General features: G+C 42.4%; 3 protein-coding genes and 1 long non-coding RNA gene across 7 annotated transcripts in view; 2 read left to right on the plus strand and 2 right to left on the minus strand.

The window, feature by feature from the left end:
* Positions 1-13,754, minus strand: part of slain2 (SLAIN motif family, member 2) — a 15,477-nt gene extending 1,723 nt beyond the window's left edge. The window contains exons 1-8 of one of the 2 annotated variants that reach the window (XM_046050259.1): positions 13,051-13,754; positions 10,616-10,758; positions 5,336-5,503; positions 5,079-5,252; positions 4,622-4,975; positions 4,358-4,504; positions 3,063-3,149; positions 119-326 (exon numbers count right to left, since the gene is read on the minus strand). In XM_046050259.1, the coding sequence (XP_045906215.1) occupies positions 119-326; positions 3,063-3,149; positions 4,358-4,504; positions 4,622-4,975; positions 5,079-5,252; positions 5,336-5,503; positions 10,616-10,758; positions 13,051-13,532 (1,763 nt within the window). In that variant the 5' untranslated portion in view covers positions 13,533-13,754. The remainder of the gene's footprint in view (positions 1-118; positions 327-3,062; positions 3,150-4,357; positions 4,505-4,621; positions 4,976-5,078; positions 5,253-5,335; positions 5,504-10,615; positions 10,759-13,050) is intronic. The other variant, XM_046050260.1, reaches the window with a different exon arrangement.
* The window catches only part of LOC123971473, a 24,605-nt gene extending 3,334 nt beyond the window's left edge, over positions 1-21,271 (plus strand). The window contains exons 2-3 of the long non-coding RNA XR_006825194.1: positions 10,017-10,076; positions 20,760-21,271. This is a non-coding gene — a long non-coding RNA (uncharacterized LOC123971473). The remainder of the gene's footprint in view (positions 1-10,016; positions 10,077-20,759) is intronic.
* The window catches only part of LOC123971410 (cytoplasmic FMR1-interacting protein 1 homolog), a 1,205,200-nt gene that overhangs the window by 415,366 nt on the left and 767,698 nt on the right, over positions 1-22,136 (plus strand). The gene's annotated exons all lie outside the window — the stretch shown is intronic.
* On the minus strand, positions 14,020-22,109 carry anapc4 (anaphase promoting complex subunit 4). 3 transcript variants are annotated; one of them, XM_046050226.1, is made up of 28 exons: positions 22,060-22,109; positions 21,206-21,321; positions 21,011-21,116; positions 20,789-20,921; positions 20,622-20,696; positions 20,504-20,530; positions 20,362-20,406; positions 20,181-20,265; positions 19,628-19,735; positions 19,365-19,535; positions 19,222-19,286; positions 18,992-19,034; positions 18,805-18,881; positions 18,616-18,716; positions 18,464-18,515; positions 17,835-17,890; positions 17,678-17,724; positions 17,530-17,586; positions 17,090-17,146; positions 16,911-17,004; positions 16,642-16,739; positions 16,456-16,517; positions 16,303-16,341; positions 16,109-16,210; positions 15,937-16,017; positions 15,662-15,829; positions 14,520-14,643; positions 14,020-14,380 (listed from the first exon to the last, which is right to left on the minus strand). In XM_046050226.1, exons 2-28 carry the CDS (start codon positions 21,311-21,313, stop codon positions 14,144-14,146), a joined length of 2,418 nt encoding a protein of 805 aa, XP_045906182.1. In that variant the 5' UTR covers positions 21,314-21,321; positions 22,060-22,109; the 3' UTR covers positions 14,020-14,143. The 3 variants fall into 3 exon arrangements, with proteins under 3 accessions (XP_045906182.1, XP_045906180.1, XP_045906181.1); XM_046050224.1 differs by lacking the exon at positions 22,060-22,109 and adding an exon at positions 21,609-21,870; XM_046050225.1 differs by lacking the exon at positions 22,060-22,109 and adding an exon at positions 21,539-21,870.

A 22,136-nucleotide genomic window follows, 5' to 3' on the forward strand; every position in this document is an offset into this window, starting at 1 on the left:
GGGGGGGGGGAATAAAAATAAACACAAAATCAGGATTAAATGGCGGTTTAATTTTTTCTACAGCACCATCTATTTATAGAAGTGCAAAATTAAGCCACTGTGTCTGTGGTGTACATACCTGCGCACAGGCTGGGCCAGTTTGCTGCGAGGCAGAGGGATCCCCCCTCCTGAAGAAGCACTGGGACGGGGCAGGCCGCTACGGGGAGGAGCAAGGGAGCGGGTCGGGGTAGAGGTGGCAGAACCGGGGTTGGATGAGGCCTTTACCGGCTGCCTCAAGGCCAGTGGGGATGGGGTGGCTGGAGTCCGCAGCTTACTAGGAGAGGGGACTGAGGACAGGCAGGGCAGGAAAACAGTGAGGTATATCTAGATTATGTTGGACATCTTTAGACAGATAATATGCTTTTATAGGTTTCAGTCTGTCAGTAGATTAACAATGAAGTAATGATCAAGAGCACAATGGTGTGAGATAGATATAATATGATGCCACTTCACATACCGTATAACACAAAACGTCTATCAAACATGAAAACATGTGTAAGTCTTTCTTAACCACATCCATCACAAATGAAGTAAAACCTGTTATGATGCAAGTTTAAACACTACAGAATAAACTTTATTAAAAAAGGTTAAAAAAGTGAACTTATAAGACTAATTGACTCAGCTGCCTAATATGATTCTTGATGTGTTGACAGAATGAGGTGAAACATACATACTAATGAAAACCAGAAGCATATCTCATAGCACGACATCAATACAACCACGGCGTGGAACCACAATCACAATATTTAAAAAGGTGGAAACCCTCAGTGAATACTCACTGAAATCACTTTCTTCTCCAAAGCAACAGGAGAGTGGGACTAGACAAAGACGAAGACAACAGAGACAGGCCTTAATTCTGGGAGGAAGGTGCTGAGGATGGGCTGTTTCTTACTGCCTGTTTGTTTTCTCAACAAACTGACAACATAGCAACAATCCTACTGGCCATGCGACAAGTGACCTCTTGAGGTTATGTGTAGAGCCCAGCAAGTGTAGCAGTGGATAGTGGAGGGATAGTGAAGGAGCTAACCGTGTGTTGAAGGTAATTTTGTGGTTACAATTGTAATGTAGCCGTTGGTAACACTTCTACAGGTTTAGCACATAGTGACAGTAGAGGTATAAAGGGCGTTGTACCAATTTCATGCAGCTACCTGGAATTCAGGCACCATTTCAAAACCCATGTTCTTATATACAAATATACGCTCAGTTGCCAGTTCATTATACACACCTAGCTAAAGCTAATGCAGTCTAATACACCAGTCCTGCAATAAATCCTCCCTTCATGAAGCTTATAATGTTCAGTTTTCGTTGAAACTGTTTTAGAGAGGTGCTGATTCGACTGTATGATCATTGTGGAGGATGTAGCTTGTGGTGCTAGTATGAAAAGGCATTTCTGTTATTTTGTCCAACACATTATGTCAATGAGGGGAGGCTAAATAACAGAAACCGCTCTCTGTATAATGAATTCTAGATCACTATAACCTTCATGAAGACAGGACTGTATATCAGGTATACCTGAGTGTGTATATAATATGGACTGTTCATATTATAAACAAAATATGGGTCTCAAGAAAAATATTAATACATGCCGAAAAAAACATTTTTAAATCCCTTTTTGAGATGGTGTCTCTTTTTCCAAATTAGGGACATCTAATTTTAGAATGAAATATTTCATATATGCTGCCCATACAGTATAATATATAAACTAATAACTGCTAAGACTGTCACACTAAACCTATTCATTTGCCTAAAATTACAGATTAGAGGAAAATATTGTTGATAAAGTTTGGCAGGTTCTTTGCTTAGCAGGCAAATAGGCGTGACACGGCTGACCAAATGACTGACAATGAAAAACAGTTAACATGTTTGAAGAATGTCAACCATGCTCATTTCTGTAAAAAAAATAAATAAATAAATAATGAAAATTCTCAGTTTTCAGTAGAGCTGAATTTGTACTTAATGTACACAGATGTGTAATGAAGACAATATGAACGTATAAGGGTCAGCTATTTGTTAATGACGCAAGGAAAACAGGAAGGACAAAAACTGTAACTGAATTTAAGTTAAGATGGCTGCCATCATGGATGAACAGATGTTGTTATGCAGCCATACACATCTGAGTGACAGTAAGGTTTTATTTTGACGGTTTGACACAATCCTCGTGTGAACCAGCTCTCCCTTTTTAAATTGTCAAAGTTGAAGATGAGGTGAGCGATTCTAGACTAAAAATACATCTTTTTGTCAGTTCAGGGAATATCTCCTCCTGCTAGCTGTCCTTTCTGTGCCTGTCTCTGTAAATAGGAAACAAACAATGTGGCCCGCACCCCACTACACAACACTATTCCAGCCGTTCCCGCAATGATTTGTGTGTCAAGTAACGTTAAATGACTTTCCCACAGACATTCAGCTTACTTTTTGCCAAGACGTGCTGTTGTTATGATGTTAGCTAAAGTAGCAGGAGAGTTGTGAGTATTGCTGTCTGGAGCTGGTGTGCTGCCTCTGGGACAGCCTCATTCTCTCTGCATGTTAGCTTCATGTTAGCTTTGCAGAAGCAACTGCAGCAACAGTTTGCTAACCCACAGCATTACTTGCTGTCATTGTTCGCTCTGTATCATGGTATTTGTCTGGATTTCACCAGAACTAGAAAAGCTTACCCTACCTTCAAATGCTTTCAGTATAGTGGCATACCTGTGGGGATTATAAACTCATGCTTATCTCTGCCAACAACCACCCTGCTCCACCTCTTTCTTTCCTTATTTTCTCACAAAGAATGTAACAGAAACAGAGGCTAAACCTGCACTCAGAGTTACCTCACAGTCTCAGAGTTTGAGGCGACAAGCTGGCAACTCCACAGATCCATTTCAGCTCCGTACAATATAGCTAGTCATCATTTACCCTCTATTTGAGTCAGTAGTCTATACCGTCAGTACACAGGCAGCTGGCTTTAGTCAAGTCATAAAGTGTGAACGTTTGTGTGTGAGATTGATCTCACAGCCGCCAGCTGGTTCAGGAGCACACACTGTTACCTCGCAGGGCAGTTGGGCTTTGGAGGTGCTGTTTGGGTTTCGGGGAGGAGCGAGAAGGGGTCGAGTATCTCGGGAGCTGAGCTGCTGCTGGAAAACAGGGACAATTCAGCATGGGAGTCAGACTTCATTCTGCCAGAGATTCACAGCATCACTGGAGAAAACATGGGGCTGTTGAGGCCATGCAGGCTGTAGAAGCCTGAGGTGCAGTTTGGGGCCACTAGGGGGCTCTGCAGCCAAACAACCATAGGCAGCTTCTTTCATGTGGAGAAGCAGAAAGCTGTCTGAGCAAATGGTCAGTGCAACAGCCAATCTACCAGTCTCAGCACAGACAGAGAAATGGAGGCTGGTTTTGGTCAGACATGCTTTACAGTGGTGTGAAGTCAGTGAGAGGCAGAAATGTAGGTGTCTCACATGCACAGTACAGCCAAAGCTCAGATCTTTAAACAGTTTTAAACTAAAGTATACAAATAAAAAAAATCTATAGTGATTCATCAGAAAAATAGTATCTACCTGTTGTAATGTATAAAAGGTCCAAAGGCTCAGGCCACATGAACACCCTGCCCCTGAGAGGGCTGGTTACAACCAGATAAAGGCATTTAGGACACATTTAACCAGCTGAAACCTGCCCTTTGACCCCTGTACTCTCTGCCTCTACTCACAGAGATTACTGTTCCTGGATTAACACTATAACCTTTATCTGTTATTTCAGGATTACATCAAATGGACACTCTTAACCCAGAGAGGAGGGATTCTAAGCTCCTAAAGAACATAAAACCCTTGGGACACAGAACGTAAAACAATGTTAGTGTCACTTGATTCCAGGAGTCGCTCTGGATTCTTAGTGTTGCTGGCACCATGCTCTAATTCTGCGGGAAGAGAGTGTTTCTTTGAATTGAAAGTTATGCCAAGGTGATAAGAGGAAGGATGCGTGTGAATGAAAGATTTTACAACTGAAAATGATCAAAGAGGATCCCCAAACACCAAAGCCATGGCACTACAAAGCAGCAGAGTCCTGTACTGTAGGTGCAGCCAGAAGGATTAGCAGTATTCCCACTCGCACAATGAATAACTAGAGATTACACAGCCTGTCATGTTTCTGAATGTTCAGTATAATTGGAGAGCAAAACAAATATTAATACAATGTCAGCTGACAACACAGTAATGAATCTGACAATTCCAGGAGCTACTGCAGTGTAAAGATTCACTTACAATTTAGGAGGGTTTGTGTGTTTTGCAGTAAGATGGAGTCAAATACAAACATGACATGTTGTTTGCGTATGCGATACGATACTCACTAGCAGACTGGTTCTGATGTCGAGGAGAGCCACCGTTTGGCACTTGCAGGTTTGACTCACAGCTGCGGCTGTTCTTGACAGGTTCTGGGCCCTGGGCAGTCACCGCTGAGGAGCGTGTGAGGTTGGGAAGACTACGACGCAGCTTTTCTACAACAGCAACAATAGGAGATAGAGTAGTTAGCTCAGGCAAAATGGCGGTTTCCAGAACCATATGATGAACCACTGATGTCTGACTCGCCCCCCATCTCTGCTAGCTCTGTTTACCTTCGTTCTTCACCACATTGGTCTGCAGGTCGTGCCCGTGGCCCTGCAGCGAGTGGCGAGGCTGCTGCAGGCGGCTGATGACGGGCTGAGGCGAGCCACGGCTGTGGCTGTAGTCAATAGAGCGGGCAGGGGAACGAGAGCGGGGCGAATTCCTGGGCGAGGCGCGTGGAGAGTGTCGAGGGGAGGGGCTGAAGCGGTTGGAGGGCAGGTGGAAGGCCGGGTGCACCGCCTCCTCTTCGTCCTCCAGACTGTGTGCATCTAACTCCTGGTCGCTGAAGGTGCTGCGCCGCAATGAGTGACAGGATGAACCTGAGCTCCGTCTGGATGCTGTTGCAGCATAATCTTGCCTCAGACCTGACAAACATGGACACACTCACAGTTACAGCACACGATTAAAAAAAAAGCTGTGTGGTCACTGCACAATACTACTGGAGATGACACCAGTACAGGTACATACTCTCTTCCTGCATGCGCGCCAGTATCTGGACATCAGTGACATCGTTAAGTTTGTAGGTAGTTGAGGAGCCCACTGAGTCCTCATCCATCTCTGAGGTGCTCAGCTCACTGTCCACTGATGACTGCGGGCTCACCGCCGGAGGATTCCTCTCTGCTGCTGCGTTTCGCTGGTGAACTGGCAAGGAAATCATTTGTGAACACTTTAGTGACACATATTCAACAACCACAGATGTTCTCTGCTGATCTATAGACTCATACCTGCATTCCCAGGCATTAGTTGCTGTCTGACAATGGGCACTCTGCTGGGGGTTGAGGAGGGGGAGTTGAAGCCACTGCTGTAAGGACTGTTGGCTGCGTTTGTGCTATATGGACTCCCATAACCCGGCTGGTTGTAGGGGCTTCCGTACAGGCTCCTACGTTTGTTGGCTACAGGGTCACAGAACAGAACAAAAATATCAGTCAGTCCACACGACATAAGGAAATGTCAAAGGCGTTAGAGATTTGGTAACAGAATCAAGTTTTTTATGCCTTTAAAACAGAAAGTTCTCAGCCAGGTTATCGTACAGTTTTAGGGCCTGCACTGCAAATGCCCAAACACACTTTGACATTACTCTGTAAAAAGAACATCTGAAACTAGTAATCTGAAATTACACAACCACACATTTGTAAAATGAGTTAAAGAGGAGTTTAAAGATGACTAATACGGATAAACAGCATTTCTTTTACACCTTATTTTACAAGTAAGCAGCTAAGAAGAAAAAAAAAAGAAATATGAGCAGTGAACACACCATAATTCTGCGTTACATTGTTAACTCTTAACATGATCACAGTAGGTGTGTTGAGTCATTGCATGTTAGTCTGAAATGTATAATTTCTTTCTTTACCTCTACTTTGCTACACATCAGTGTAATATTGCACTAAGAATAGTGATTTAAAATTGTCAGCAAAAGATGAAAACATAAGACTGTTCCCAATTAATATTCTTCCCTTAATGGTATTCTTTGACCAACAGACTAGTTATTGATCAGTCAAATCTTTCCCCAATATTTCCATGGATGGAAAAGAACTGTAGTAATGACGGTAGAGTGGAATAAACAACTAAGAGTAGGCAGCTTACAAATTGTTAGTGGTAGGAGATGGGTGAAACGTAGAAGTCAAGATGCTGCATTTGTAGTGAGGAATCAACTACTGAAAACTTAACATTTATTGTTTCGCTTGCCCAGTGTGTTAACATACCACATCTATACACTGTAACCCATAAAAGAACCTGACGTAGCCTGTTGCCCATCCCGGTATTTGACTACAATGGCAGCAGTGTCTGCTCACAGCCGGCACCTTTCTGAAAGCTCTACAGTGTGCTGGCAGTCTGGTTCAGTCTCTTAAACCGTATGCTGAGTGTGGGCCTGATAGAGAGTTCCTACATCATCAGCCGAGAGAAACACTTCACAATACGTGCCATTCAGTTCATGCGCACAGAACATAAAGCCTTCCTCTGTGAAGCCCGGCGAAGCAGCAGTCAGAGGCTCCGGTCAGAGTCCCTTGTCTCAGTCATGAGATGAGACTCTGGACAGGCTGCTGGTCACTGGGATAGTTTGATGGCTTGGATGGTTAATGTCTCAGAGACTCACTTGTTTACCCATCCCTCTGTTTCTTTCTTTCAGTCTCTGACTGGATGTGTTTACACAGTTGGGTGGTGCCTTTTAAGATTGGCTACCTCCTCCTTTCACTTTCTCCCTGTCATCGTGCTCTGCACTCTGTCCTCCTGCATTATTTAGGAAATACCATTACGTCCACTCTGCTGTTATCCGCACGGATCAGCTACTGAGGAATGTCAACAACACCGCAGCGTGTAGGTCTGTAGCGCTGTGCCCTTTGAAACAACAGATGCTTTGTTTTTTCCATTTGAGAAAAGTCAAATCAAACAGATTAAAACGGTTCACCTGTTGAAACTAACCTCTAAGTAAAAGTAAAATTGAAAGTAGTCAGCTACTTTACTGTTCTTGTGGCTAAAAATATACACCAAAAGCCAATGACACACACACAATGACAATTCTGCGCACAAGCATAAATCATCCAACAAGTCCTCATACCTAAACAACAAAACAGATCGAATTTCAATGACTCCTTCTGTGTACTATGAAGTACAGGAAACACACTAGCTATGATTAGGAAACTCTTCCTGTTGATGTAAAATAGTCTAAAATGGCTACATATGAACCCAGCTAGGGGTTCTGTGTTAAACTATGTGGAGGTGGTTAGATGACAGTGTTGCCCTGCACAGCAGCTCTAGCAGCACAGTCATTAGACAGAGATACAGTGTAATCTAAAGGGAGCTGCAGCCCAGGGACCAACCAGAATAGAGTGTCCTAAAATCCTCGTGTCCTAAAACAAGAGAAGAAGTCAGAAGAAGAGAAAAGAACTGCTGTTTCTGCCCACCGTGATTGATGCCATTTCGATTTACTGTGATATGAAACTGTACAAGAGGATTTTCCGTCTTGGCTTTTCAGCTGTGGAAACTCCAGGGCAATTTTCACATACAAAAAAAAAAAAACTGAGCCAGCACAAGAGCCTGATACAAAATTAAGGCCTGGAGGACTTAAATGGTGAGGTTGAAATGGAAGACAACACTTGGCATTGAGGTCTACTTGATAGAAAAAAATAAATAAAAAGAAAGAATGGCTTGAAACAGAGCTTTGAGCACATCACAAGAGAAGTGCAAACAGAGAAGCTTTTGTAAATGAGAGAGATAAATACCAAAAAGGAGAAAAGGGATAAAACTGGCAGAGAAGAATGAACCATACAGGATGAGGTTTACTGAAAGTCAAAGCTTTTATGAGCAGGGCAGGTCAGCTATGTGACTGTGGTTGGGACCTTTGGGGCCCTGTATGTGTACTGGATCAACAGCGCAGGACAGCTGTCGAAACAGCGCTACGGAAAATCTGTTGAATTGTTCAGCCCCGGCAACACATGTTCTGACAGTTTATCAGGATTGTCTGACTAGTACAGTCAACTCACAGCCATCTCCTCCCTGTTGTTAGTTATATAACTCAGAAATGTCATCTTGGTACGATATGATTTTAACAGGGTGTGCACAGACAAAGGTTGTGGGTACTACTGACACACTAAAACTAAAGTTCTAAAGTAAAGTTTGTCTCATAAGGACATCGTCACTTTGCCTCGATTGTGCCACAAGTGAAGATTTAAAATTTTGTATATCTATTCATTTCCATTGACGCAAACTCAACAAACACCATGTCAACAGGGTTTCCATGATCCTCTTAAGAGGCCGTGTGTGAAGGAGAGTAGCAGGAGCCTTGAGGGTGTGTCTGAGTGAAAGAGAGACTCGCCACAGATGCATATACTCTCAGAACGTAGTGCTTAAGTATTAGCTTAAGTATTTTTGTGTGCAGAAGAAGGATCTCCATTGTAACAAATATCTTAACTTGATGTTTGGTTTAAATATTTTAACCACAAGTCCAGTTAATCACAAGACTCCACAGAAATGCTTTGTTGTTCTGTCTTTGTTTTTCTGCAAGCCTTTGTGGAAGTAGTGACAACATCAGTGCCAACTGAGGAGAGAAGAAGAGTGGGGTGGGTGGTATCAGTGACAGGAAGGGTATTCTCAGGCCAAAGCAGGATGACGTTATCCTCCTTCCACACCTACAGTGATGATATCACCACTATCACACTTCCCTAGACCCCACTAGACAAATAGCATGCTTTGTTCACTAAGGGTCCTCGCAGGCTACATATACAAACAGGTCTTGAAGCCCACTTTTGAGTATTGATTATTATTATTATTATTATTATTATTATTTGCTTCATATATTAGCTTGAAGCACATCAAGCCCATAGTGGTCACAATAAAAAAGGAAAAGAGAAAGCAGTCATTTTTTTAAAGAATCATTTTGAAGAAAGCTGCATTGCAGATTCCTGATTTCAACGAGAGTTACGAAGGTAGCCCAAAACTCTCTCCAAAGCTCTCATACCAGAATCTTTTTTTCTGAAATAACCTGTGCAATTTGGATCCACAAAAGGGCCCCTGGCCATTTAATTTAGCAGCCACTCTAAACAAATCTCAGTATCCTGATGACAAGGTGGCTGTGTGTCCAGGTGCTTCTTGCACAACAGAGCTGAGAAGATCACATCCAGTGAACAACTTTCCGCGGCCTATTGCTCAACATGATCTAACTGTCACATGGGCATACCGCTTTCGAAATGGAAATGACCCGTCTCAGTTTAGCTGCGAGAATTTGAGGGCGGCCATCCTTACTAAGGGACTAACTATAATTAGTGGCAGTCAAAGGCTCAGATAACAGACAGACCATGCATAAAGGACTACAAATAAGGTAGACCTGGTTGATGTACTGTAGATGAAATGTCTATAATAATATTTGATTTATACTGTATACAATTTTAAAAGGAAATGAATTCTTGTGTAAAGCCTAGCAACAATTATATTTTAAACTTGAACATCAGCATGACACAGCTTCTCTACTGAGTCGCTCTGCCTTGGAGAGTAGTTTACATCCATTCTGGTCCTGATCCTTCAACATAGACCAAGTTTAGATAGCTGGTACCACCATCTCTATTCACCCTGGAGGATAAAGGGATGCACAAGAAAGAGTAAAAACTTTGACAGATGTATATATTAATAAATAACTACGATACACGCCCCAAGCATCTAGGTGCAACCGAATGGCACAAAACAATAAATATTTTGCGTAGCCCTTGGTGAAGCATAAATTAAGCATTATTTTTCACACACATTGCTGCAAAGGACTAACAACACTCCAAAAGCTGATGTGCATGGCTGTGAGTGTCTGACAATCATTTGCAGTATTCTCACAAAACCTTTAAGCTTTCAGTAACTTGTAACCTCAACTGGCAATTATCCCCAAGTCGATGTGTAATTGATTTGTCTTTTCACCTCATACAGCCTCCGCCATTCAGTGAATGACCACACAGGTACACAGGTGTATCTTCCGTTTAGAATAAGGTAAGCTTAACTACACATGGGAATGTGTATGATGAATGATACACCCGTCTCTGCTTTGTTTGTAATTGTGTGTTGTAGTAGTAGTAGTAGTAGTAGTAGTAGTAGAAGAAGAAGAAAGAAGTACAACATGAGTCATTTATTTTGTGTTTTCTTGAGCTTCAGAGGCTCACTCCCATAAATTAAAGCTCTTTCTAATAAGAATAACCATCACACGATTTACAGCACCTTCTTATCTAGCCAGCAAGCATTTATAAACAAGCTCTACCTTGCTGGATCAATAATTCTACATTCTGACAGAGCATACGCTTTGAACAGCTGTGCTGTAGCGTAGTGCACCTTGACGTGCACACTGTGCTACACTTACAAGACAGACACAGTGCCATTAGCAAGACAGTGAGTCCCTTCTAATCCCAGTGGTGCTATTTTGTAGCTGACCTCCAATATCCCAAAAGAAGGATTAATTCAGTTTTTCACTGATGTTTCTACAGTTTTACTGCTGCTTAGTTGTGACTACGTGTTTCATGTTCGCTGGCGTTTACCTGACAGCGTGAGGTCCAGTCTGTGGATGAGGGAGCGCTTGGCTGATTCCATCTCAGGACTGGGGTGGTCAAGAGCTTGGCGGCACCACACAATAGGACTCAAGGTTTTCTGCAGAGGACTGTTTAGTTTCGCCTCATATAACCTGCAAAAAACATGAACAGCATACACAATTAACTTGCTATATTGCATGTTCACAAAAGCAACAACAAACAGATGTCTCTCTCTAATGGTAACGGACTCTGACAACTCACACCTCGTATGTGATGCGACCCAGCAGCTCAGAGGAAATGAGATTGAGGGGATAACACATAGCGTTTTATCACAGAATTCTGCAATGGCAAAAAGGCATTTATGTGACCGTGCTGGTTGACACTGAAAAAGACTATTTGTTTAAATTCAGATCTATTTCGTACAGCGTTCTGTCTCTGGGGTCTCCCTTAGAAATGAGGACAACGCAACTTTCAGCTCCTGCTGCAGCAAACTTTAAGAATGAACCACCGTCACTAGCAGAAATCACTGCTTAGTCAGCTGTATTGATTGAAACTGTCAAACCCTCTTAATACTGATGGGAAAACATAAATGTCTAAAATAAGACTACAAACTAACTGAACTGGCCACTACATATTATAAATGTGTGTTTATCCTTAACCTTTGAGAAGAGGAGAGAAAGGGAGAGTTCGCACAAGAGAAATCTGAGTCAGCAACTGTCTGCTCTGTTGCACTCTGAGAGAAAGCTTTTCATGATGAAAGCTGAAACATTACAGGCAAAGGCTAGTGCAGAGAAAGACAAGCCTGAAATTGGGGACTGCACATTTGCAGTGTTTACCAACACAATGACGTCATTCATGTTTGCTACAGCACATAGTACATCCAGCGCTACCAGACCTAACACTTTGCACACATGAACTCCCAGCTCTGAAACAATGATTTGTGTCATGTCAACATGCAGCAGCAGTAAATGTGACAAGCTATCTAATGATAGGCAGAGCTGCAGGAGAATGCAGCATTTCAAACCCAGTTTGGCTAATTCGGGGATTACAGGACTCTATGACAGGAGCCATCGAGAGCTAGGCACTACATGGTAATCCCAGATATCAATCTGATCCAGTGGGCAGACAAACAGCCAGGGCATAATGAGACTTGCTCTGTTGAGCATGAGTGAGCAATGTCTGATGTCAAAAAGCTCAGTGGCTGGCACAGGCTCACCGCTGCAGGCAAAAGAGGGAAGACTCTGCTGTGAGCTGGCTTCCAACCAAATATGATCTCCCTTTGTAGTACCTTCACTAACTATCATTAGGTCGCATCAGCAGCTACGCCCTCATTATCATTGAAAATGCCAATCATACAAACCCTTCCAAACAAGACCATCTTGAGAACAGCCCATTATTACATTCATGTCTAGTCAGCAGCTGATGCCATTTCTATCCAAACAGACCATCCGTAAACACGTCCACCAGGTCTACATGTCTGACATCAGCCGTGCAACCAAGTCTCTTTGTGTGACTCTGGAGTTTAGGGGGATTAAACTTGTAGAGTTTATCGTTGCAAAGCCACCTAACTCTAAAAACCATAAATGCTCAGTGGAAATTAGAGGAAACAATACAAACGTAGTGTGTTGGGAGAGGATTAAGAACAGGGGTACGGATAAACATGTGGGCCGTCAGGATCATTCTGACAACAACAAGCAGACTAACAAATGGTCAACCATGTCCAGGAGACACTCCACACTACCCTTTAGTACTCTGTATGTAATCCCTGTAAACGCAACACTTATGATTACAGAGTATTTATTCCTGCATCATGAGACAGTACTGTCTCACATCTCTCGCCTTTCTCACTTATTGGTGCTGCGGATCAACTCGTGGCTGTTTGCCAGCTGGTGTGCTAAAGGGAATTCAGAGGAGGAACATAACCATGGCTACCTCTCCCACATGACCGGCGGGCAGGAAAACAACTTTCGTTTCTACTGCACACACTGATCTCCTGCCACCAAAGCCATGACAAGCCGAGCAATCTGCCACATCACAGCACCAAAACGGTTCAACAGATGATCAGGGACTTCAGGGACCTCCGGAGATAGCTGAGAGCCCGAGCCTCAGAGGCCTACTGATCAGTCTGGGGAACAAATGCGCAAACTGTATGCAATATATGAGATAACTGATGGAGACTCGGTATTGATTGTGTGACAAAGCACGTCTATTATGATCACGGAGTTCGAGTAGGCGATTGGTATCGCCCACATGACTTGCCAAACAACCTTCTGTCAGTGATCCGCAACGACACTCCGACAGAAAGATTGTTTATGCCAGGCGTTTGTCGTTGTAGCTAATGGGTAGAGCAGCTGTGCTCAGGAAACTAAAGCTGTCGCCCAGCACTGAAGACACAGACACGGCTGTAAAGGCGAGATCCCTTCCAAGACAAGCCTGTAACTCACCAGCTGTCCTCGTCTTCGTGCAGACAATCCATGTCTTCGAGATCTAATATTTCCACTTCGTCTAGGATCGATGTTTCCCCTTCATCTGTAAAAGCCCCGGTGGTGTCCGAATAAAGTGAGTTCATACTCGACACAGAGGCGGCAGCCGATGCCCCCTCATAATCATACGCCCTCCTGAAGCTGATCCCGTCGTAAGACAGTCTGGGGCTCAAACAGCGGCTGTTCTCCAGCAGACCACCGTAGCCGCCCGTTCCGACGAACCCCACCCCAGGGAAGCCGGCCAGACCGGCTGCCATCCCTGACAGGGAGGACGAGTCGTATCCTTCGCTGAGGGGTCTGTGGTTCCCTGACATGGCTCCGGACGAGGACAACATCGTAGAGCGACTCCGAAGCTGTTCGTTTTGCTGTTCGAGCTTCTTCACCAAGTCCTGGAGCTTACGCACCTCCAAGTCCGCGTTGATATTTGAGTTGATATCCTCCATAGTGGCTCCTCAGCCCTACGAAGACAGGCAGTGCTCTGTGTTTCAGTCGCTTCTCTGCCGGCAGTCTCTTTGTTCTTGTTTTCTTCACTTTTATCTACGTGTTCAAAGAAGACACTTTAGTGTTCAACTGACTTAAAAAGCTCAACACCGTCATCTTCTCCAGTTCACCGTGCTCACGGGCACGGTCGAGGCCATTTTCATAATACTCGTCACCAACTGTGAAAGACCAACAGGCGGCGGATAAAACGTCACTGCGTTCAATATCGGGAGCGAGTACGTAACCAACACCTATTTGCGCGTGCATATGTTCTGCTAAAGAAAGGAATATGATTAATAAACTTACGCAAGATTTGCAGAACCCAATAATCATTATTTAGTTTACTTGACTATTCATCCATATATTTTTCGGCCAATTCATACCTACAGGAGTTAATGGCATGGTGAATAATCAGTTACTCAAAATTACAAAACAATAAGACTCTTCAAATATGAGCACCAACCTGTTTATTTTCATAAACACATATTAGATGTTTCAGGATGTTGTAAAAATGCATTTTTACACAAGCAAAAGATGGAGCCAGTCTTATATTTGTGTAGTTTGCTTCTGTGTCTTAAGAGAGTTCGAGAGCTTCCTCTGACTCCAGATGCTCCTCAGTTTTTTGAACACCTCCTCCTTGTTCTTCAGCTTCATTTTCAGCCTCCACACTTTCCTCTCCCTGACCCTGGCTGCTCATAGTAGTTTCCAGACCATCCTGGTCAGCGCTGGCATTCTGTGACTCTGCTCCCTCATCATCTTCATCTTCTACATCCATCTCAAAAACGCGAATGTGCCTCAGATTGGCACTTAGCTGCCAGGAAAGAAAAAATAGATTTTATGAATTACATTCATTCATTGTGCATGCACCCACTGACATGCTGAAATCAACCATCTTGACCTTATTGATCGGCATACACTAAAGACAATGGAAACTCATAAATTCAACATACCACACAGGCCACTTTTCGAATGCCATTGACGGCTACAAACTGAGCTTTCATGCTCTCCAGTTCACGCCACTGATTCCCCAACACCAGGCCTTGGCACGGGATGGCTCTGTTCTGCTGGTCCAACCTGACAATACGGGTGACATATGCAACATTTTATGTTTAATCTCTTCTGCCTTTAGAAAAAGTCCTAAACTATAAACTACTGCATGACAGTTTTAAAGAGGTGGTATTATGCTTTTTTGGTTTTCCCTCTCCTATTATTGAGTTATATACCTTTTTTGTGCATGTAATAGGTTTGCAAAGTGAAAAAGCCCAAAGTCCAGCCCAAAGGGAGTTCCCATCTCCCACAGAAAACTCTGCTCTGAACTTCCTGAAAACAGCTTGTTTGTAGTCCAGCCGCTTCCCTTTCCCTGTGACGTCACAGGGATGAAAGCTAAATGCGCCTTATATATTGCTCGCCAAGCAACTAGTCTGACACGCCCTCAAAAACACCAGTGAAAAAAACTCTGAGCTGCAGCACACACCTCTCCTCTTTCTTCCAAACACTAGCTACCCTCCAGGCAGTCGATGGACACAAAGTTGTTACTGTGATGTAGAGACAGAGCTCAGTTAAAACTTTATGGATGAAAAATAATTTTGTTACAGATTAATAACTCATCACTCTGAAACTCTTGCTCCAGTCCATGTTGCCAAGCTGGTCAGCAACATGCAGGCTAAAGCTGAATCGAAGCGGTTTACGAGCTTCTCGCTGACCCTCCCTTCTCTGCTTCTGATTGGCTAGTAGTCCTTAATTAGGAAGTGCGCATGTGCAACTCCCAACAAAGATCATTTAGAGACAAGATGCATCACTCCATAGCTAAAACGAAGCCTTCAACACAGGGTGAAAAGAGGAGCTGCAGCAATGTGCAGTATGACAAAAATATGGTGTTTCTTGAAAATTAAACCATGTAAACCTGTTCTGGTACAACCCCGAAACAGGATCTTGAACCGGAATATGAGCATAATACCACCTCTTTAAATACTTTTAATCTACTCACTCAATTCTAACATTTAGATTCTTTGTCCTGAAACAAGCTGCACGTTCAGAACGGTGAGAATTATTGTTATGAAAGGCAGACATCTTTAATAATGTGCACACACACCTCAGGTTAGGGTCCCAGTTGAATTCAGTCTCACAGCTCAGGGTGGAAGCAAGAGGAACCTGAGCCAGGACACGCCTTCGGTTCTCTTCTTCTGATCCTTGCAAGACCACAGTTAGCATTTCATCGTCATAGAAACGAGCATCCAGGCAGCTGTATACATAATTGGGCCTGAAAAAGAAAACCATGCTAAGTTATGGTAGCAACATCATCACTCGCTGAGGAAATACTTTGCATTATGTCAATTAACTCGTAGGAATGACATGAGAGGGACTAACTGGGCTGCAGCATTATCATCATCATCTGCATTGTCACGATGATGGCTGAGGTCAATGGACATGACACTGTTGGGGATGTGTCTGTGCGAGCAAAAAACAAATGTAGTTATTAAACACAGATTGAATATACAAAGAAACTCCCCCCCCCCCCCCCACATTCACACAAATGTACCTGTTTGGGTCTGTTCCTTTACGTAAGAGGTAAAGCTTGCAGGGTGAAATTTCTGGCATGCAGAACAAAACATAGTGCATTTTGGCTTTCTTGTCATTCCACCTGTGGGACAACAAAGAAATATTATTAATACCAACCCCCATCTGACTGAACACACCATTAGGAAACTCCAGGATGTTTGTTTTTTTACGTACAAAGATGGAAGTTCAAAAAGTTGTTGAGTGTTTTCAGAGCTAGAAAGACAATGGACACGAAGAAATAAGTGCAAATTTAATCACATTAATTGAGTCATATTTAAAATATATATTAAAATATTACAAATTATTAAGAGAGACATAAAATCATACTTCTCTGGTACAGTGTACAGGGGCAAAAAGAGGGCCTGTTTCACAGACTTCCCAATCACTTCCTGCATCCAAATTAAAAAAGAATTTAAAATTTCACAAAAAAAGTTTCCATTCCATTTTATATTTGCCTTAGATAAAATATTGTATAGTGGCTACAGTGTATGTAAAATGCTGCAAGAAACTCACTGCAGGTTTCTGTAGACAATGCTCAATCACATTCTCCATCATTCTCTTGACAAAGTGCAAAGACTTTTGAGGATATGAAGGAAACAGCAAAGGGCTCTCTAGATAAAACAGTTAAACATTTTATCTGTTAGTTATGGCATCGTGGTAGTTTAAGTAAAACTGAGGCCCAGCTAAATAAACCATTTACTCTCAGCCAAAACACAAAAACTATACTATAAAAGTAGTAATAATTTATAACAGATTTCTGTATCTCCTAAAGTCAAGATCACCCTTCAAGTGTATGCTCTCCTGTAAAAACTTCAGCCACTGGTTTCCCTTTGTGTTGGGTGGAGACACAAGGTCCTCATCCTCATCCTTCAGGTACTGGAAATGGATATGAAAGAAAAAACAGAATGCTGTATGACTCCATTGAGAAATACTTGAAGCAATGTAACACAAAATGACTTACCTGACCAACTCGTTCTACGTTGAAGTACTTCCCTTTACGGTCAAACAGTTCTTCATTCTGTTAAACCAGACAGCAAAAAGCCATAAATATGTTGAACAAAGGAAAGTGCTTCACAACAAAGTGTGATACAATACATAAAAACACAGAAATACATAAATTAGACAGCAATAAAATCCTGTTCTAACTAAAAGCCTATTTGAATAACAGTCTTCAATTTCTTTTTAAAAGAATCAACAGAACTTAGGCAATGTAGAAAGGGAGGCAATGCATTTCACAGCCTAGAAAGCCTTGAAATGATCGACCCCCTCTGGTCTTAAAATGAGTGTGGGGAACCACTAATAGCCTCAGACTTGATGACCTAAGGTGGGATAGTGAAGCTGTATCAAAACAGAGATGTAATGAGGAGTTTGTCTGTGCAAGTGTCATTGTGCCGATCTCACCTCAGTGAAGTGCTCAGACAAGAAGTCAGCTACAAAGGCAATGTCCTTCTGAGTCATCTAAGGGATTAACCGACATGTTAAAATTATAAAATAATTTCAGAACAAAATAATCACACATCTATCTCTCTCAGCACCTTTGATAACTCACTTTGTTGAGTTCTGGTGGTACATGCTCTTCACACATTCTTAGCATAGCTGTGGGGAAACAAAAAAGACAAAAACAATAATCAAAATGTTATATTTGACATCTAACAAACTACTGCATGTCAAACAGTATGAATGTAATTTGTCAATTGTATTCTTACCTACATACAACCACCGAAAAAAGGCTTTAAAGTTCTTCATACTCTTGTCAATCACCCTAAATGACAAAATAAAAGCAGTGACTATGCTGAGCAGTGACACATAGATACTGTATTAGTCATACCTGGATGAAACTCCCGGACCATGAGCATGTGTGTAGTAACAGGCTTTGGGTTAAACATAATCGTCAACCTGCTGCGGGCCTGGGCACATTGGGGGGAGGCAGAGGGGGTGGCCAGATAGGGCCGTGACATCCCGCACTGACTCACTGGGTGGCGGGAGGAAACAAACCCTGACTGAATCCAACAGCACCGTCACACCACTGTCCCCTTCCCAGCCCTCAATGCAGGTGTAGGCGGCAGTAGCTGCTGCTGGAGGCTTAGCGGCTACCAGAGTGGCCCACCCACATCGAGCAAAGGTGAAAGTAAAGGTATAGATGTTTTTCAGGGTGCTGAGGCAGTGACTTGGAGAGTAAAATAATAACGAAGCCCATTAAGAGGGCGGAGCACGTATGAAACAGGACAGCAGCAGATACACACTTACTGTATGTACGTAATGTACACACACGGTAACATGAGCATTGCTAATGCTACAAGAAGCTAAATAATTCTGATTGAAAAAATAAACTCACTGCAGAAGTTCATTGGCTTTCAGAGAAAATGAGCCCACAGCTGTGATAGCACCTGAAAACATAAAACACACATGTGGTTACTGATGATTAAATTGATGATTATTGTGATAAAGCTGGATTTTTACTAAGCATGCAGGTTAGGGTAATTGTACTTTCTATAGCTGCTGAATCCAGACCGAGAGGCTCAAACTTCTGCTTCCACAGGGACATGCCTTTCACCTCACTGAGGTGATACAAGAGAGCCTCAGAGCCGCTGCAGCAAACAGAAGGGAAGGCGAAATTTTAACTGAGAAATGCCAGGTAGAAGGCAACATTGAGGAGAAGTGAAAGGCTAAACATACCTCTGCAGGTGGCTGATCACCAGCTTCTGGATGCTGGAATAAGAGGACTCAATGGACTGGCCAAGCTTCTTCAGGCCCTATGATGAAAATAGAATACATAAACAAGATGTGTTAGGGGAGATCTGAACTGCATATTAATTCAAATTAAAACACTACGAGGAACATTTGCACCACCTCTTTCTCTCACCTTGACCGTCAGCTGATTCATGAGAAGAGCCTGTAGTTCAGGGCTACATGAAAGCAGAGAGCCACTGGTAAGAACAATTAGACTCAATCCTGCAATAACTTCTACAAATTAAAATAAAAAAGCAGATTAACTAGCCCAAGATATTTTGCCAGTATATCTACAGGACACTCCAAAATATTGCTACATGATAATGAGCAAATACTAACAATAGAATTTGCTTATATTATTACCTTGATTGTCCCCATAGCAAAAGCTCCAGAAACTCATCTTGAACTTGAGTGCTTGTGTTCTTTTCCTACGAAGAGGGGGAAATAAGACATTTGTCGTGCTGTCTCATTTTGGCAAATTTAGACTACAAACCACGACTACTGACCTGAACAAACTTAGTGAGTCGAAGATCCATCTGCATGAGTATGTCCTCCCAGGCTTCACACATACATGTAAGTGAGAGGTGCAGGTACTGCAGCAGGGTGGAGATGTGGGTGAACTTGCGTGCCATCCTAGTCACCTCTGGCAGACAGTCTGACAACAACCCTGTGTCTAGCTGAAAATGCAAGTTAGAGCAGAGATGAGTACACAGGGAAGGAAAAGCAGGTTTACAAAAACTGGAACATGAAATCAAATCATCCACCTCACCTGAATGTAGCAGATCTCTGCATTGTTGTCAGCAGAACCGACCTCTGAGATGACAGACAAAGACTTGAGATCACTTGACAGACTCAGGCTGCGACAGGTCCCTGATACCTGTAGAGTGGCATTACATTTAGACATTTACTATTACTATTCTTTTTGTCAATATACCAGATCTTTCAAATATCTTTGTTGTGTCATAGGTACAACTCTACGGGGTACTTAAATCCATTATATTTGCTTTGTGAATAATTGATTGATTATTAAGTTGTTGTTTTGAATTTTCCAATGTTTAACGTTTGTTGAGACAGTGTCAGAGAAGTGATGGTTCAGCTTTACAGTAATTGTTGAGGCTGTTGAAATACAAATTATTTTAAGATGGTTTTACAGTCCAATACAATTTAAGTTAGACTTCTGGTTTTGCTGTTTAATGACACTATTCTGCACTTCAGATCAATTTTTACACGTTTTATCAGCGACCAATATATCAGTGTAAAGTTGATTAAATAATTATTTTAGAAGATGTAACAACCCTTGCGGGTGACTGAAAGAGCCTTACCCCTGTTAGAGTGGCAATCTTGTACATCCCGTAGGCATAAAGCTCCACAAAGCCAGAGTCTCCTCCAAGAACAAGTACATTCAGCCTGTATAGAAACATGATGAAATGATTTCCAGTCAAACAGGCATTAAAAAAAACTCGATATCATTTTTCTGTGTGTTGTTTAAACGTTCTTATTTACCTGACTTCTCCCAGGAGATTCATTATCTCATCAGACTTTTCCTCACTGTAACACAGATAGATAAATACATATAGCTGCTATCACAATATGCCATCACAACTGATATGGGACAAATGAGTTGTGTATTAAAATACTACCCCACCTGAAGATCTTTGAAGTTGTGCTGTAGCTGGGGGAAAACAAAAGTTTGGACAAATGTTATTTAATCGACCCAAGAGTAGCTTCCTAATAATATGATGTGTAATGAATGCTAGTGTTACCTCTTGGGGAGGGTTGGTAATTTGGGAAGAAAAAGTTTGGATTCATCCTCTGAGTTGTAGAAGGAGCTGAGGGCACTGAAACACATCAAAATGACCACATTCACATTATACAAAAATCAGATATCCTTTGTGCCACAGGTTTGATCCCAGAGCCGAGTCATGCATACCTGCTCTCCTCCATCACCTCCATCCAGTGCATGCAGGTGACAGCGTTCTGCATTGGAAACACGTGAAGGATCTCTGCTTTCTCAACACCACACAGGACCACCTGCTTGGTGTCTCTGAGGTTGAAGGCCAATACTGGAGATTAAAGACAGAATAACAGCTTCATGTTCCCATCAACATGCAGACGACTAACAACAGAAAGATGTACACATGTCATTCCTTACTTTTGCCATCTGGTCGCCAGGCAAGTGCAGTGATCTCCTTCCCAGTATACTCACTAGGTGGTAAGCTCCAAACACGCTGGAAACTAGCCAAGCGATGCAGCAGCAACTACGGACAACATGAACCATAAAATTACAAAACCATGAAAGATAGCAAGACATTTTTCTGGATTTAACAAAAAAGGTTTTTAAGCCTACCTCTCCACTTGTGTTGGCCAGAGCAATAAGATCCCTTTTGGGAGACCATGCCATACACAGTACAGGGTTAGGAAGCTGCTTCTCTCCCACTTGCCGGAAGGCAGGCATGTTGGGGGCTGGAAGATGTAAAAGGTTTTAATAAATATTAAATAACATACATTGATTTAGACAACTAAACTTTTAAAAAACGTAGGAAATGCACTGATAATGTAATCCTGCTTGAGGAAGAGAACACAGTTGAGCCGTTGTTGTTACATATTTGTGCTTGTGTAGAAAATAAATCGGCAACTATTTTGATAATTTCTTTTGTTCTAGCTAAAATGGCAAACATACATTTGGTAGCTTTGCAGGTAGGTAACCTTACATCCAGCCACGACCTAAACAGTCCGCGCTGCACTCTTACCGTGAAGAGCTGTCCGACCACCTTCTGTTCAAATGTTGAATATTATGCTAGCAGGTTTGTTACCGAGCCAACGTTAATGTAGAGAAAACTGCGTGGCTAATTTCACAGTGGTGTTCATTACAGAAGGCGACATAAAAACCGCAACGTAACAGTTACCACTGTGAAAGCGTTAAAAACTGCCCTGCACTGCGAATCAATACATTTAACAAATTTTCTTCATGATGTTTTCACAGTTACGCGGACGGCGCCATATTTTTCTTATGACCAATCACTGTGGAGCAACGGGAGCCGTGGGAAGGCAAATTTGTTTCGATGGAAAACGCAATTCGTTAATGGCTGAATATACTTAGGTAATATACTGTAAACAGCATAAAAGGCAGCACATTGATGATGAATTAATGATAGTAGAAGCGGATCTTTCTAAAAACAGAGAATTTCTCTTTATACATACATGATTTATGTCCACACTGAAGCAAATGTTGTAATGGTTTATTGATTGTAGTCGTTTGGCTTTCAAAATAGTGTGTA

Source organism: Micropterus dolomieu, linkage group LG05, assembly GCF_021292245.1.
Source record: "Micropterus dolomieu isolate WLL.071019.BEF.003 ecotype Adirondacks linkage group LG05, ASM2129224v1, whole genome shotgun sequence".
Lineage (NCBI taxonomy): Eukaryota > Metazoa > Chordata > Actinopteri > Centrarchiformes > Centrarchidae > Micropterus > Micropterus dolomieu.

Bases quoted from the DNA above. Each gene is read 5' to 3' on its own strand.
- anapc4 (XM_046050226.1), bottom strand. From the start codon at position 21,313: ATGCCTGCCTTCCGGCAAGTGGGAGAGAAGCAGCTTCCTAACCCTGTA. The intron at 19,736-20,180 runs GTAAGGCTCTTT...GCCACTCTACAG, and splicing joins AGATTGCCACTCTAACAGGG to GTATCAGGGACCTGTCGCAG. The intron at 19,536-19,627 runs GTGAGGTGGATG...TTGCATTTTCAG, and splicing joins CAGAGATCTGCTACATTCAG to CTAGACACAGGGTTGTTGTC.